At 35.5% G+C, this 17,367-nt stretch overlaps 1 protein-coding gene across 3 annotated transcripts in view; it reads left to right on the forward strand.

Moving 5' to 3' along the window:
• The window catches only part of LOC110467295 (glucose dehydrogenase [FAD, quinone]-like), a 48,542-nt gene that overhangs the window by 15,768 nt on the left and 15,407 nt on the right, over window positions 1-17,367 (forward strand). For 2 of the 3 annotated variants that reach the window (XM_021524366.1, XM_021524367.1), the window contains exons 2-3: window positions 6,720-6,847; window positions 9,993-10,201. In XM_021524366.1, the coding sequence (XP_021380041.1) occupies window positions 6,720-6,847; window positions 9,993-10,201 (337 nt within the window). Of the gene's footprint in view, window positions 1-1,855; window positions 1,945-6,719; window positions 6,848-9,992; window positions 10,202-17,367 lie in introns of those variants that run through there. The other variant, XM_021524365.1, reaches the window with a different exon arrangement.

Genomic DNA, 17,367 nt, shown 5'->3' on the forward strand with positions numbered 1-17,367 from the left:
TTTATACACATGGTTATAATTTTTGGTAACATATCTAAAAACTAAATGGTTTTTCAAGGTCTATAAAGTAAATGTTTACAAGGCAAGGTAAATGATACTCGTTCAAATAAAAAAACCACTATTAATTAAAATTCTAGAGTGGAGTTGCAAACATCGACCACAAAGGAAATTTTGACACATGACTACCAGAATGAGGAGAAGAAGAAGGAGGAAAAGGATGAAGATACCATTAAGTGACCAACTTGTTCGAGTAACAATGATATAAATCAGTAACCGAATCACAACAATAGAACTGTATGTCATGTTAAAATGTTTTTTATGTGCATTTATTTCAAAACACTTCAGTATTCTAGGGTAACTGTCCTATTCCTTACGCGATCAGTATATCTTCAGGTAGTTATCATAAACAGTATATTGAAACCCAATCTAATTAAAATTATATCTTCACATCGCTCCCGTTAGATAGGTGTTTTGGATGTACTGTATAGCATTCTTCTTCCATCTCGATTGGATGTATTATATCACTGAAATAGTAACAAATATAATTTATGATATCAAGTGAAATATTGAAATGTTAAACATTGAAGTAAAAGTATGCGATTTATAGGAATGTAAATATAGGGACACGTGGACAGATAGGAAGAGTGATTACTAGGTTTACTGTACATAACAGTTTTCCCAAGAACACTGTCCTATACATTTTTATGTGTTTATTTCTTTCACTAAGCAAGTGTATCAAATAATCCTCGCTAGGGTAGTTCTATCTAACGTAGATATATTTATAAACTGTTTATAATTGATATTGCAGTGTGGCCATTATCTCCTGATATTTGTCAACAGTACTAATAACCTAGTAAGTACAGGAATGACGCGTGTTTCTATCCACAAATCTGATGCTAGTCGCTTATGCATTGACTACCGTGATGGCTGGTTTGATGTTATTTAAAACATTCTCTCATCGCAAGTTAGTGTAACGTTTTGTTAAGCTGCAACCCATCGTTGCTTGCTTTAAGACTTTGGAAAACTGTGCTGCTTCCTTTTCCTAACGGCTTAGTCGTTTTGAACCGCCCATAGCTTGACCTGTTTACGTACTTCCAGAGTTGGTTTAAAGTGTACAAGTATAGTCATACGGGTTGTTATATCCCCTCCTGTTTGTCCCACTCTGATTTGTAATTGTGAGTTTGCTACTTTCCCTCTCTATACTTGTCCTTTAGCCTTGTGCGTAGGAATGCAGACTGCTTTTCCAATGCCTACTTTGTGATATTCCGTGATGTTGATCTCCCCACTGTTCCTCCCGTGACACTCCTTATCAATCACTACCAGTATTCCATCACCCGTTTCTCGCGTTATTTTCGTGGACATTGTACATACTGCATCCTCCATTTTAATTTGAGTTTTACACGATGATAAAGGTTGTGACCAATAATAATCCACACGTGTTTTTGGGTTATTTTTGTTTCCCCTTTCGTATCTATTGCATGTCATTTCATTCCGTTTTCAGTTGTTGTTCTCCGGTCACAATATCCCCACACTGTATACTATAATACTCTGTTAATTGTAACGACCTCACATTGCTTATTCTGTAAATAAGAAAATAATTAATTTTTCAGCAGTCATAGGGTAATGACCTTCAGACAGTAGTATCCAGTGTTCGGCTATGGTTTTGTTTCCATCTGCTACTGTTTTCTTTGTATTTATGCACCAGCAACATTTGCTGATCGAAATAAGCCTGATCAGCTTTATACAAATAGGACAGTTCCTCGTCACAATCTTCTGAGTGGAGGAAGTACCTCTGTACAGCCCACGGGCACCTGTGTTTTCGTTGGCGGTGTATCGTGTCAGGTTCCACTATACAGGTAGTTGTGTCTCGTGAGGAGGTATGAAGTTCTCTGGGAATTATTCGACAAAGAGTGAAAATCTAGCGTATTCTTCTGGTAAAAAGAGGTAAGAGGATGGCTTTAACATATAATAACTCCGGGGTTATTGTCTCCACTGGTCTTTCAGAGTTGTTTTTTTTGTATTATTGAAAAAGCTCGAAAATCGGCAATAAGTTGTAATGCTACTTTTGAAATGCCGCATTTCATATTAAGGATGTAGGTTTGATAAAAACTTTAATTAACCCCATCTTTATTACAAATTTGTGCCAAATTAGTTTGATAATATCATCGAAATCACTTGGTTGTGCACTCCACATTTTGATAAGGTAAAGAAAAGATTGTGAAATTCATCGCCTACGATTTGTTACAAAGTTTAGTAAAAAGAAATCTTCTTTCAATAGGTTTTGCAAATAATAAAATAAATAAACAATATCTTGCACTAATCTTCTTTTGGTCCTACTTAAGCTATCCTTAGGTCTAATTTATTTACATCATGTATGTTATGTTGTGCCGAAATCTTTCAATTTCGTCATTTTTATTATATGAATTTAAAATAGTCTTATTTTTTATTTTGTATATACACGTGCATGCATGCCAAGCGTGAGACACTTGTATTGTGTGATGCTCAGAAGTTCCTGTAGTAAGTCAATTTTACTCTAACAACTGATTTTGTGTCAAGTGTCAAGTCGTGTTATCATTTCCTATCTGTTGCAATCGTATCACACAAGGTACAAATGTAACCTAGAGTATAGTGTACATATTGACATGTATGTTCTTGGACTCTGGAGCAGACGGCATAAAACAATATTGATACGAGTTATCATTGAGTCTGGCCAATTTTTTATTTTATTTTTTTTTATTTTGTGTTTGTCATGAATAACCAGGAAGGTATTTTTTCACGAAGTGTTTTAAATTTTTTCAATTCCTATTTTAGGGATTAAAGTTGAAATCTGATTCTAACCCATATAATTGATTAGGATCAGCTGTCATTGTCAGATGTTTTACAGAAATATGTTACTTTTAAGAATCAATTCTACTGTAATCTTTATCGATATCTGTTGCACTATACCACAAATAAGAACGAGAGTTGAATGAGAACAGGAGAACGAGGTTTGAATGAGATTAGAACGAGGTTTGAGTGAGAACAAAACGAGAGTTGAATGAGAACAGAACGAGAGTTGAGTGAGAACAGAACGAGAGTTGAATGAGAACAGAACGAGGGTTGAGTGAGAACAGAACGAGAGTTGAGTGAGAACAGAACGAGAGTTGAGTGAGAACAGAACGAGGGTTGAGTGAGAACAGAACGAGAGTTGAGTAAGAACAGAACGAGAGTTGGGTGAGAACAGAACGAGAGTTGAGTGAGAACAGAACGAGAGTTAACATTCGAAAACATTGCTGCTTTAATCAGATCATTAACACAAACAATTGTTAACCCCTTCACCTTTCCATTATTCATATTTCACATGTTGGAAATTAAGAAATAGTAGCCTTAGTGATGTATTTGAAAAATTAAGGGATTTTTTTTTTTTTTATATTATTGATAATCTTGATACCAAAATGGGGTTTGGCGTCCTGCGTATGATCGTAATTCACACTCGACAGCTTTTCTTTGACATTTACTTTTTACAAAATTCTTTTAGAAGATGGTGTAATGCTGGGTAGTTAACAGATGATACTAACAATGTATTTTGTATATTATGCGGTGTAATAAAACACGAAGAACTGGTTTATGTATATCGAGTGTTATATATAACGTTTACTGTACACAAATACACCTGGACGCTTAAAACATCGCCTACAAGTTTACACAGAGGCACATTTAGACTGCTTTGTTTGTATCCAATGTATGCTATAGTATCAGGAAACATGCTGTAGTTTACCGTTACATAGACTACAGCTCACGGTCTACCGAACCATGAACAGATCTGGAATGCAGCACTTTCCCCCCGTTTTATTTCCTCATGGGAGTACCTGCATGTTTGCGATAATTAGGCTTTTGTTTCACACGGTATCTATATGAACTGTTTTACTGTCACCTCTCAATCATGCACTGTTTTACGGCCATGTAGCAGGTAAGTGGCTCCAGCGTGCTGTGTTAGCTCAGACTCTAACGATCCGTTACTGTGACATGCCTGCATCCGGAACCCTGACGCGGCCCGGCCAGCTTCAAACACATGTGCATATGAAGAGAGAAAAAAAGCTTTTTGTTGCAAACTTTATTTCAAAATCCTATTACATTACTTATATTGTGACATGAAAATAAGTTAAATAACTTATCATTTTGAAAATCTCACACCGAATCAGAATATGAGACTTTGTACAGGATACTAAAGTTGTATTTTACAATGTTGTATGAGAATAATTGGAAATACAAGATCTATATTTACTTATGTCGGTAATGGACGTTATGTATCTATATGTATCGACGACAGAAGGTAGATATGCTTTGTCTGTCGACGATAGACGGTAGATATATATGTTAATCTGTTAAATATAAAAGGTAGATATCTATGTCGGTGATAAAAGGTAGATATTTACTATGTTGGTATGGAAGGTAGATGTTTATTTTACTCGAAGATGAAAGCTTGCATTAGTTTGTGTATGTGATGGGAGGCAGATATTCATTTTTTGTTGGTTATAGAAGGAATACATTAACTTCTGTCAGTGATAACCAAGATATGTGTATTGCTATTGGAGGCACTCCATATATAAGTGTGTATACGTATGAAGAGGCTCTGTAACAAACGGCTATTATATGTAGCAGTAATTCAATGCTTCTTTCAACCAGATACAAATCTCTTCACAGCGCAATAATAATAATAATAATAATAATATACAGCATGTATATAGCGCCCTATATAATTTGTAAAATTACTCTAAGGCGCTTTACAACATATGGATAATAGTAATGGTTATAATTGTGAAAACAAACAACAAAGGCTTGCAATCACTTTCAAACATTTAACAAGCAATGTGCACATAATTGAACAAATAAAAGGGTGGTATTTACATGACGTCTTTGCACAGATTCTAAAAAATAATAAGGATACTATTATAATAAAAATTGCTTCGAAAAAATCTCTACTGCTTCTGGGTTAAAAGATGACGGCAATTAAAAAATACACTCGCATACATTCAAGTACAGTGCAGCTTAAAAAGTAACATTACAATTCCTCTTTTTCCACGTTTTCTTTTACTCCGGTGGGGTAAAATCGTCGTCTGAATCAGTGCAAGTATGTCTTACATGTTTATTTTGCACCGAGATGATATCCTCCTGAGTGTCTTTGTCACTGTGTAGCTTTATGGTATAGGATAAAATTATCGTCTAAGGAGGCGACTAATGTCACTGTGTAGCTTTATGGTATAGGATAAAATGATCGTCTAAGGAGGCGACTAATGTCACTGTGTAGCTTTATGGTATAGGATAAAATTATCGTCTAAGGAGGCGACTAATGTCACTGTGTAGCTTTATGGTATAGGATAAAATTATCGTCTAAGGAGGCGACTAATGTCACTGTGTAGCTTTATGGTATAGGATAAAATTATCGTCTAAGGAGGCGACTAATGTCACTGTGTAGCTTTATGGTATAGGATAAAATTATCGTCTAAGGAGGCGACTAATGTCACTGTGTAGCTTTATGGTATAGGATAAAATTATCGTCTAAGGAGGCGACTAATGTCACTGTGTAGCTTTATGGTATAGGATAAAATTATCGTCTAAGGAGGCGACTAATGTCACTGTGTAGCTTTATGGTATAGGATAAAATTATCGTCTAAGGAGGCGACTAATGTCACTGTGTAGCTTTATGGTATAGGATAAAATTATCGTCTAAGGAGGCGACTAATGTCACTGTGTAGCTTTATGGTATAGGATAAAATTATCGTCTAAGGAGGCGACTAATGTCACTGTGTAGCTTTATGGTATAGGATAAAATTATCGTCTAAGGAGGCGACTAATGTCACTGTGTAGCTTTATGGTATAGGATAAAATTATCGTCTAAGGAGGCGACTAATGTCACTGTGTAGCTTTATGGTATAGGATAAAATTATCGTCTAAGGAGGCGACTAATGTCACTGTGTAGCTTTATGGTATAGGATAAAATTATCGTCTAAGGAGGCGACTAATGTCACTGTGTAGCTTTATGGTATAGGATAAAATTATCGTCTAAGGAGGCGACTAATGTCACTGTGTAGCTTTATGGTATAGGATAAAATTATCGTCTAAGGAGGCGACTAATGTCACTGTGTAGCTTTATGGTATAGGATAAAATTATCGTCTAAGGAGGCGACTAATGTCACTGTGTAGCTTTATGGTATAGGATAAAATTATCGTCTAAGGAGGCGACTAATGTCACTGTGTAGCTTTATGGTATAGGATAAAATTATCGTCTAAGGAGGCGACTAATGTCACTGTGTAGCTTTATGGTATAGGATAAAATTATCGTCTAAGGAGGCGACTAATAAAGAAAGCCTCTGCAGAAATTGGAATTTGCTTTTGTGCCCTCTTCTTGGGGATACAAACATATGTTTTGTTGTCAACATTGTTTTTATCTAAATAGGTCCTCGTCTGTATCTATTATACTGGGATTCAATCCTCGTCCATATCTGTATTTTACCTAGATGACATCCTTGTCTGTATCGTTATCCTTGTGTTACACACGGTTTTATTATACTGGGATTCAATCCTCGTCCATATCTGTATTTTACCTAGATGACATCCTTGTCTGTATCGTTGTCCTTGTGTTATACACGGTTTTATTATACTGGGATGCAATCCTCGTCCATATCTGTATTTTACCTAGATGACATCCCCGTCTGTATCGTTATCTTTGTCTTCCACAGGAGGACGCTGGTTTGGTGGTTGGTCCTCGGTATCCTCGCTGGTGTCGTCGCCGTCGTCTACGTCACGAGTGTCTCGTCCTTTCACGCAATCATCGACCGGACCAACTCAAGCTATGATTTCGTAATTGGTAGGTAGTAGAGTTATCACTATGCCTTTCATAACGGTTTCCACTTCCGTTATATTTCTACAAAATACAATAAAACATGTTAGCATACTCAATAAGAAAAAATCTTAAATATTTTAAGATGTCATTACATTTCAACCATTTTTAATAAAATATACGCCATCAGGACTCACAAATTTATATCATTGATGATCAGACACAACCTTATCCGAGCGCTTGTTGACAAAGCTCAGCTGTTTCCTGGATAGGTATTAAACAGACTGTTAAATATATTTACGGAACATGTTGAACGTGGGGTTATTATCTCCGATTGCAAACTTAATGGATACAAATATGTTAAACGTGTGAAACCCTTAACACTACTTAATGCACTAAACTTTCTATGTCAATATTTGTTATTTGAAATATCTCAAAAAGTGCAAGAAGCTTTCAGTTTAAAAAGTGAAAATCAAGCAAGATATATGTATTTGAAAACAGAATAAACAGTATAACTAAAACAAATATGATTTAAAAATAATATGGTTGAGGCATGCTTAATAAAATGTTTTTATTAGACATGGACTTTTAAATAAAACGTTTAAAACGAAAATAACCTTTCTCGTTTAGATTTTTTTTAACTTGAAAATCTAAGCATGGTATTATCATGTGTTTAGTGATAAACAGTGGAATTTTTGTATCAACATTCGTATATCGCAGCCTCCCAAAACACACTCACATTCACTACACGCATGCATCTTGCACACATGGGAGGCCGTCCTTAAATGACCATAGCTATTGATAGGACGTTAAACAATACTAAATAAAACAAAACCAAGTATCAACATTCGGTATATTTAGAAGGAAGTTCGTCTCAAATACAGCTTTTAGCCATTTGGCTAGACGCAAGAACGAAATACACTCAAAAACAAATAAGGGTGTCCGATCTCTCCATGGTTCAATTGCAGAGATAACTATCCTGGCCACCTGGTTTGTGTTTTAGATACTGAGGCAAGTTCATCTCACGAAAATAGCCACTGGGTATTAGGAATAATTATAGGCCAATCGTCGGCTAAGTAAGATACACTAGGTGTCCCGGCAAAAGTTACATTAATATTGTATTATGTTAACGAGTTAAACAGTTGACTGAAGAAAGATGACATTTGTCATTTCCGTAAATAAATGTGTTTGCTATAAAAATCACAATCAATCAGGTAGATAAATCCAGAAAATCACAAACTACATTATGGTGATGGGTACTAATGTAATGAACAAGAAACATCGGTTATACCACCATACAGACGTGAGTGTGTAAATATCTATATTACAGGTATTTGGATGATCAGTACGGTTATCGATCAGTAACTATTAATATCTCTATTACTACCATAATTATTCAATCTTACTTTGATTATAATTCGTACCATTGAATTGCATGGAATACACACGATAGACTGCTTATCATTATTATTATTGTTTGATTATTTACGGCCCATCAGCACATAAGAGGTCATTAGGGCCAATTAAAGTAGTTAACCATGTTAAAGAAATAAACATCAAACGAACGAACAGGTAAAGACAAACGTTAATTTCAAAAATGGTTAAAGTGGCTATGATTTTGTTATATCTTTGTGAACAGACCAACAGATTTAGGTAGGTTTGAATTGTAGAGATACTTATTGTTTCGAGAAGTGATTTGAGATCTGTTATATTTTCATAAACATGTTCTCTTATTGGCTGAAGGTAAACGCAATCTAACGACAAGTGTTTTACTGTAAATGGTTCGTGACATGCTATGTATTGAGGCTGGTCTTTGCTTCTCAATGAACAATCCGGAGACGGGCAAGGACAACTTCGTTTCGGCTGTTTTCTCTATAGCTTGGATACCATTCACCTATTTTCGGTTTTACACAGTGTAATTTGTGGCTGCTTATTAAACCGTTTTGCTAAATGATTTATATGCATACTCGGTCCAATGTTTGGGCTGTCAATCTGCGCTGTTAAATAGTCCATTGATTGTTTATTAATTGGAGCTCAAATTGTCTTATCGTAAGGTGTGTGTTGCTGTCGATTGTATGGTCTACATATATAACATTCATTCACTTATGTATAAGTAAACCAGGAATAGAACGGTACATACATTTAATTCAAAGAGATGGGATCTAAACTAGAAGACGTTACAATAAAAAATAGGAAACTAAGAGACACAAAAACAAAAGTAAAGACACGTTGAACCAAAACAATGACAAGGTGCACCGGAAGGATAAACCTTTCCTGTGCCACAAGTGGTGCCGTTTATGACGGGGGACATGACTCTCTACATAGCATATTTAGAAATGTTTTAGGTGAAACAAGGAATTATTAATTTGTCATCCAGAACTTAAACCTGATATCCCAACTCATCTCTAGAACCCGAAATGTAAATATCACAGACTCTTTGTAAGTCTTGTAATACAGTATCACAATCCTGATCACCTCATTTCCGTTCTAAGATATATCTATAGGTGAATTTATACGTCAACTATTTACGGGGTTAGACGTCGATTTGCTACTCCAAAGTCTGTTCAATATACTGGTATCAGGATTTTCAGGTTAGATACGTTTTGATGACCGATTAACTACGTAGTCAGGGTTTTCTACCAACGATTCTGCAATCTACGTTGCTTAAATCATGATATCTGCTCTGTCTAAAACTTGTTTGTACCGTCGTAGCTCGTAGGCATACCGTAGTAGTTTCCCTGGTTTGACGGAAAACTTACACGAAATATATACATGTTCAGGGCATAGAGCATAACCTTCCTTTAGTTTGGCCATGAGACGAGTTTCATTGATATTGCCCCTGGTTTTGTTACTGTTGTTTTTGTAAGGTTCCTAATGTTTATTTTGGTTTGAGGTCTCGTCAGTTTTTGTTCTGTTGTAGCGAATTTGAGTTCGAATTTGTCGTTTTGTGCTTTTATATTGTAACTACAGCATGAACTGTGATTTCCCGAAACATGTTCAATTTCTACAAAAAGCTTTTATAATGAAACCAAACCTATTTGATTAATTGAACATTTAAGTCAACTTATGCAGGTCAATATTCTTTTTCAAACAGAACATTACTTTCACGAGATGCTTTTGAGTAAATTAGTTGATAGGCACATGCTATTCCCCATTGTCTCGTGTGTTTCAGTGGGTGCCGGTACAGCCGGGTCAGTCTTGGCCAGTCGTCTTACAGAGGACAGCGATGTTAAGGTTTTACTTCTGGAGGCTGGAGGCGAGGAGACACGTGACCCAAATCTGCACGTGCCGCTACTGTCTTCTCTACAGAAGAACCCGGATTTTGAGTGGATGTATTACACAGTGCCACAGAAATATGCTGCTATGGGGATGAACGACAGGGTGATTATTATTTGATTAACTGTAATAAATGTTTAACAACATATCGCAGTTTTAACTCCCGTGTACGGTTAACATAGTTGTATAAGTGGTTATCAAACTGATCTTGTAGTGTTAGAAAAGCTAAATTTATCATGCATGTACAACTCATACAAAAAAGCCGTTTGGAAAAAAATGGCTGAATTATTTATATGACACTTAAACTGTTCCTATAGGTAAGAAGTAACAATCAATGACTACTGTATAATTGCGTATACGATTGATGTTTCATGAAAAAAGGTTAGGTCATTATCTTCTTTTCGAATTTGCCTCAAAGGTTTTTGTCATATGTGCAATGAAAACCCATGGTATAGGGCTAACTGCAGGGGTCAATGAAATATCATCAGGTTAGCAGTGACGTCCTGAGCTGGGCTCCGGGCCAGACCAATTGTACATTGCACGTGGCGAACCGGTCAGGAATGTTATGTATACTGGATTAATTGTCTCATTGGACATGACTCCAGCAATGCCCAATATATGGGATGTATCATATTTCATTGTGTACTGGACATTTAGGACAAAGGTCTTTCTCTCCTTCCTTAAACTTTCGCGGTATTATTTATAACTTTGATATGCATTTTAGTGTTTGCATTTTTTAACTCCCGCGTAACACCTAATTATGGTATACTATGTGGTATTTGATATTCGTTATCAAATGTAGGTCATCTTTCCTTGTATACGTCATCAAAAAGATGAGACATACTATACTTATGTAGAGTAACGATATAAATAAAGATTTAACAAGTCCTTAGTTTACTCAACCAAAATCGCTATATATACACGATTTAAGAATGTGAGTTTTAGATGAAAACGATAATATACATCTTCTGTTGATATGAATTCTCATCCGAAAGCATTCCCCGTTTATATGCCGATAAACGCCCGTTTATGACGTCACAAGGAAGGGATCGGAATTCCAGTTTCTTGAGATAATTGATATAGTTTTTCTCGTCTGTATGTTTTAAAGCCACACACGATACTTAAGGTTGATAAGATAAGAGGTAAACGGGAATGGGCTGATGATGGTACATCTCAGACCCTGGTGTTCCCACAACAAAGCGTGTGTGCTGTACATCTCAGACCCTGGTGTTCCCAGAACAAAGCGTGTGTGCTGTACATCTCAGGCCCTGGTGTTCCCACAACAAAGCGTGTGGGCTGTACATCTCAGACCCCGGTGTTCCCACAACAAAGCGTGTGTGCGGTACATCTCAGACCCTGGTGTTCCCATAACAAAGCGTGTGTGCTGCACATCTCAGACCCTGGTGTTCCCACAACAAAGCGGGTGTGCTGCACATCTCAGACCCTGGTGTTCCCACAACAAAGTGTGTGTGCTGTACATCTCAGACCCCGGTGTTCCCACAACAAAGCGTGTCTGCTGTACATCTCAGCCCCTGGTGTTCCCACAACAAAGCGTGTGGGCTGTACATCTCAGACCCCGGTGTTCCCACAACAAAGCGTGTATGCTGTACATCTCAGACCCTGGTGTTCCCACACCAAAGCGTGTGTGCTGTACATCTCAGCCCCTGGTGTTCCCACAACAAAGCGTGAGTGCTGTACATCTCAGACCCTGGCGTTCCCACAACAAAGCGTGAGTGCTGTACATCTCAGACCCTGGCGTTCCCACAACAAAGCGTGTGTGCTGGACATCTCAGACCCTGGTGTTCCCATAACAAAGCGTGTCTGCTGTACATCTCAGACCCTGGCGTTCCCACAACAAAGCGTGTGTGCGGTACATCTCAGACCCTGGTGTTCCCACAACAAAGCGTGTCTGCTGTACTTCTCAACGCAGTATACCTGTTCCGGAACAATCTAGATACAGAGGTTTACAATTGTGCCGTATACATAACTCTCCACACTTCGTGGTTATGACATGTATGCCTATAGCTTCTTACTATATTCCCTTGAATGATAGGTAGCCGAACCCAGTGGTTTATGAGGTTTATATCCTCTTTATTTTTGTCATACGCGAAAAGTAAAACAAGAGAACCCCAGATACAGACAAGACCTTCAGCCAAAACAAAAAAAGGTTAATGTTTCGCTTTGCTCTGGTATATTTTTGTTATGTCTTGTTCGAAATATATGATTTGTTTTTAACTTTTTACCCTGTGTGCTAGTTTCTGTCCCTTTGTTCTGTTATTCGTCTGTCGTGTATTGTCATTAGTTTTTATGTTATTCGTTTTTATGTTCTTTATGTCTTTATTATTTTGTTGATATCTGTCCTTTGTTTTGGTGATGTATCTATATGAGAATTCTGCATCACTATTTTATATCCCATTGTTTAAATGTTCTACATAACATTAAAGTATTGTTGACACTTTGATATTGATATAAAATGGTTCATTGTCTACCATGTATTGTTGTCTCTGTCCTCTGTTTATATATAATATTGTTCATTGTCATTAATGGCGTGTTGTTTTCTGTCTTCTCTTTTGATATAATATGGTTCATTGTCATTAATGGCGTGTTTTTTTTTGTCTATCACCTATCATCAATTGTTGTTTATATATAATATTGTTCATTGTCATTAATGTCATGTTGTTTTCTGTCTATCATCTATCATCAATTGTTGTTTATATATTATATGGTTCATTTAGGGGATAGACTACGCTAATATGTTTAGAAACATTGTATTTCCTTGTACAAAAGTACGTAGTAAAATACTTTGTGACCTGAACTGGCGACGTGTCATTCTGCAGTGGACTGACCGATCGGAAAGAAGCTTTCAAAAGTCGGTCATTTGGCCCCGCCCATACTGGCGAGAGCTCGATCTGTTTGTTGACGAGGCGGAATATTTTGATTGTTCGTGAACGCCCTGTTACCAAAGTTATTCAACACATTTGGATTAATATTGACCAAGTTCTTACATTTCCATATCAGTATGCATACCAATCTGTGCTTATCGACAAAATCGGTGATTATTTGTATAGATTTGTGAAGATTTTTGTGTATATGCATACGACACATGTGAAATGTTTCATTTGAGTTCGGATCTAAGTAGATGTCTTCAGACGGATGGAACGAACGTTTTAGTAATAAATGAAGGTAAGAACAAGGAATGTGTACTTTTTACTTTTTAATTCATTCAACAAATTATACATTTCATCGGTCGTTTCTGTTCTGTCGCCTGCTAGCCTTATCAGCGGGATTTCGCTAAGAGGCGAACTTGAAGCCATATTGTTTTGGTTAGAAACGGGGCGTGGCTTAAGTGAGATGGGAGGAGCTTAACAGGATTGATCATGATTCTATCGCAGATTAGAGCATGGTCCGTATCCAATCAAAACACGCGTTGCAAAAGAATCGTGTTAGAATTAGGGGATAATACGTTGTTTTGAGTGGCTATACTGTCGATTAGAACATGAAATTTGGGTTTGAACTCGAGACCGATAGGTCGAGAGTTTAAACCAAATTTCATGTTCTAATCGCCAGTATAGCCACGAAAAACAACGTACTATCCCCATTCTAACACACCTTATCAAATATACTTCGCTAATATGTTTAGAAACATTGTATTTCCTTGTACAAAAGTACTTTGTGACCTGAACTGGCGACGTGTCATTCTGCAGCGGACTGACCAATCGGAAAGAAGCTTTCAAAAGTCGGTCATTTAGCCCCGCCCATACTGGCGAGAGCTCGATCTGTATGTTGACGAGGCGGAATATTTGGATTGTTCGTGAACGTCCTGTTACCAAAGTTTATACGATACATTCGGATTAATATTGACCAAGTTCTTATATATTTCCATATCAGTATGCATACCAATCTGTGCTTATCGACAAAATCGGTGATTATTTGTATAGATTTGTGAAGAGTTTTGTGTAAATGCATACGACACATGTGAAATGTTTCATTTGAGTTCGGATCTAAATAGATGCCTTCACACGGATGGAACGAACGTTTCAGTAATAAATGGAGGTAAGAACAAGGAATGTGTTCTTTTATTACTTTTTGATTCATTCAACAAATGCATTTCATCGGTCGTTTCTGTTCTGTTGCCTACTAGCCTTATCAGCGGGATTTCGCTATGAGGCGAGCTTGACGCCATATTGTTTTTGTTAGAAACGGGGCGTGGCTTAAGTGCGATGGGAGGAGCTTAACACGATTGATCATGATTCTATCGCAGATTAGAACATGGTCCGTATCCAATCAAAACACGCGTTGCAAACGAATCGTATTAGAATGTCATTCATATCATGTTGTTTTTTGTCTATCATCTATCATCGATTGTTGTTTATATATAATATGGTACATTGTCATTAATGGCGTGTTGTTTTTTGTCTATCATCTATCATAAATTGTTGTTTTTATATTATATGGTACATTGTCATTAATGGCGTGTTGTTTTTTGTCTATCAGCTTTCATCAATTGTTGTTTATATATAATATGGTTCATTGTCATTAATGGCGTGTTTTTTTGTCTATCACCTATCATCGGTTGTTGTTTATATATTATATGGTTCATTGTCATCAATGGCGTGTTTTTTGTCTATCACCTATCATCGATTGTGGACATTGTCATTAATGGCGTGTTGTTTTTTGTCTATCAGCTTTCATCAATTGTTGTTTATATATAATATGGTTCATTGTTATTAATGGAGTGGTTTTTTTTGTCTATCACCTATCATCGATTGTTGTTTATATATTATATGGTTCATTGTTATTAATGGCGTGTTTTTTTGTCTATCACCTATCATCGGTTGTTGTTTATATATTATATGGTTCATTGTCATCAATGGCGTGTTTTTTGTCTATCACCTATCATCGATTGTTGTTTATATATAATATGGTTCATTGTCATTAATGGCGTGTTTTTTGTCTGTCATCTATCATCAATTGTTGTTTATATATAATATGGTTCATTGTCATTAATGGCGTGTTTTTTGTCTGTCATCTATCATCAATTGTTGTTTATATATAATATGGTTCATTGTTATTAATGGAGTGGTTTTTTTTGTCTATCACCTATCATCGATTGTTGTTTTTATATTATATGGTTCATTGTCATTAATGGCGTGTTTTTTTGTCTATCACCTATCATCGATTGTGGTTTATATATTATATGGTTCATTGTCATTAATGGCGTGTTTTTTGGCTATCATCTATCATCGATTGTTGTTTATATATTATATGGTTCATTGTCGTTAATGGCGTGTTTTTTGTCTATTATCTATCATCAAATGTTGTTTATATATTATATGGTCCATTGTCATTAATGGCGTGTTTTTTGTCTATCACCTATCATCGACTGTTGTTTATATATTATATGGTTCATTGTCATTAATGGCGTGTTTTTTGTCTATCACCTATCATCGATTGTGGACATTGTCATTAATGGCGTGTTGTTTTTTGTCTATCATCTATCATAAATTGTTGTTTTTATATTATATGGTACATTGTCATTAATGTCGTGTTGTTTTTTGTCTATCAGCTTTCATCAATTGTTGTTTATATATAATATGGTTCATTGTCATTAATGGCGTGTTTTTTGTCTGTCATCTATCATCAATTGTTGTTTATATATAATATGGTTCATTGCCATTAATGGCGTGTTGTTTTTTGTCTATCATCTATCATAAATTGTTGTTTTTATATTATATGGTACATTGTCATTAATGTCGTGTTGTTTTTTGTCTATCAGCTTTCATCAATTGTTGTTTATATATAATATGGTTCATTGCCATTAATGGCGTGTTGTTTTTTGTCTATCATCTATCATAAATTGTTGTTTTTATATTATATGGTACATTGTCATTAATGTCGTGTTGTTTTTTGTCTATCAGCTTTCATCAATTGTTGTTTATATATAATATGGTTCATTGTCATTAATGGCGTGTTTTTTGGCTATCATCTATCATCGATTGTTGTTTATATATTATATGTTTCATTGTCATTAATGGCGTGTTTTTTGTCTATCACCTATCATCGACTGTTGTTTATATATTATATGGTTCATTGTCATTAATGGCGTGTTTTTTGTCTGTCATCTATCATCAATTGTTGTTTATATATAATATGGTTCATTGTCATTAATGGCGTGTTTTTTTTGTCTATCACCTATCATCGATTGTTGTTTATATATAATATGGTTCATTGTCATTAATGGCGTGTTTTTTTTCTGTCATCTATCATCGATTGTTGTTTTTATATTATATGGTTCATTGTCATTAATGGCGTGTTTTTTGTCTGTCATCTATCATCAATTGTTGTTTATATATAATATGGTTCATTGCCATTAATGGCGTGTTGTTTTTTGTCTATCATCTATCATAAATTGTTGTTTTTATATTATATGGTACATTGTCATTAATGTCGTGTTGTTTTTTGTCTATCAGCTTTCATCAATTGTTGTTTATATATAATATGGTTCATTGTCATTAATGGCGTGTTTTTTGTCTGTCATCTATCATCAATTGTTGTTTATATATAATATGGTTCATTGTCATTAATGGCGTGTTTTTTTTGTCTATCACCTATCATCGATTGTTGTTTTTATATTATATGGTTCATTGTCATCAATGGCGTGTTTTTTGTCTATCACCTATCATCGATTGTTGTTTATATATTATATGGTTCATTGTCGTTAATGGCGTGTTTTTTGTCTATTATCTATCATCGATTGTTGTTTATATATTATATGTTTCATTGTCATTAATGGCGTGTTTTTTGTCTATCCTCTATCATCGATTGTTGTTTATATATTATATGGTTCATTGTCGTTAATGGCGTGTTTTTTGTCTATCATCTATCATCAAATGTTGTTTATATATTATATGGTCCATTGTCATTAATGGCGTGTTTTTTGTCTATCACCTATCATCGATTGTGGTTTATATATTATATGGTTCATTGTCATTAATGGCGTGTTTTTTGTCTGTCATCTATCATCAATTGTTGTTTATATATTATATGGTTCATTGTTATTAATGGCGTGTTTTTTGTGTCTATCACCTATCATCGATTGTGGTTTATATATTATATGGTTCATTGTCATTAATGGCGTGTTTTTTTTCTGTCATCTATCATCGATTGTTGTTTTTATATTATATGGTTCATTGTCATCAATGGCGTGTTTTTTGTCTATCATCTATCATCGATTATTGTTTATATATTATATGGTTCATTGTCAATAATGT

Source organism: Mizuhopecten yessoensis, unplaced genomic scaffold (genome assembly GCF_002113885.1).
Source record: "Mizuhopecten yessoensis strain PY_sf001 unplaced genomic scaffold, ASM211388v2 scaffold11169, whole genome shotgun sequence".
In the NCBI taxonomy this organism is placed as follows: Eukaryota; Metazoa; Mollusca; class Bivalvia; order Pectinida; family Pectinidae; genus Mizuhopecten; species Mizuhopecten yessoensis.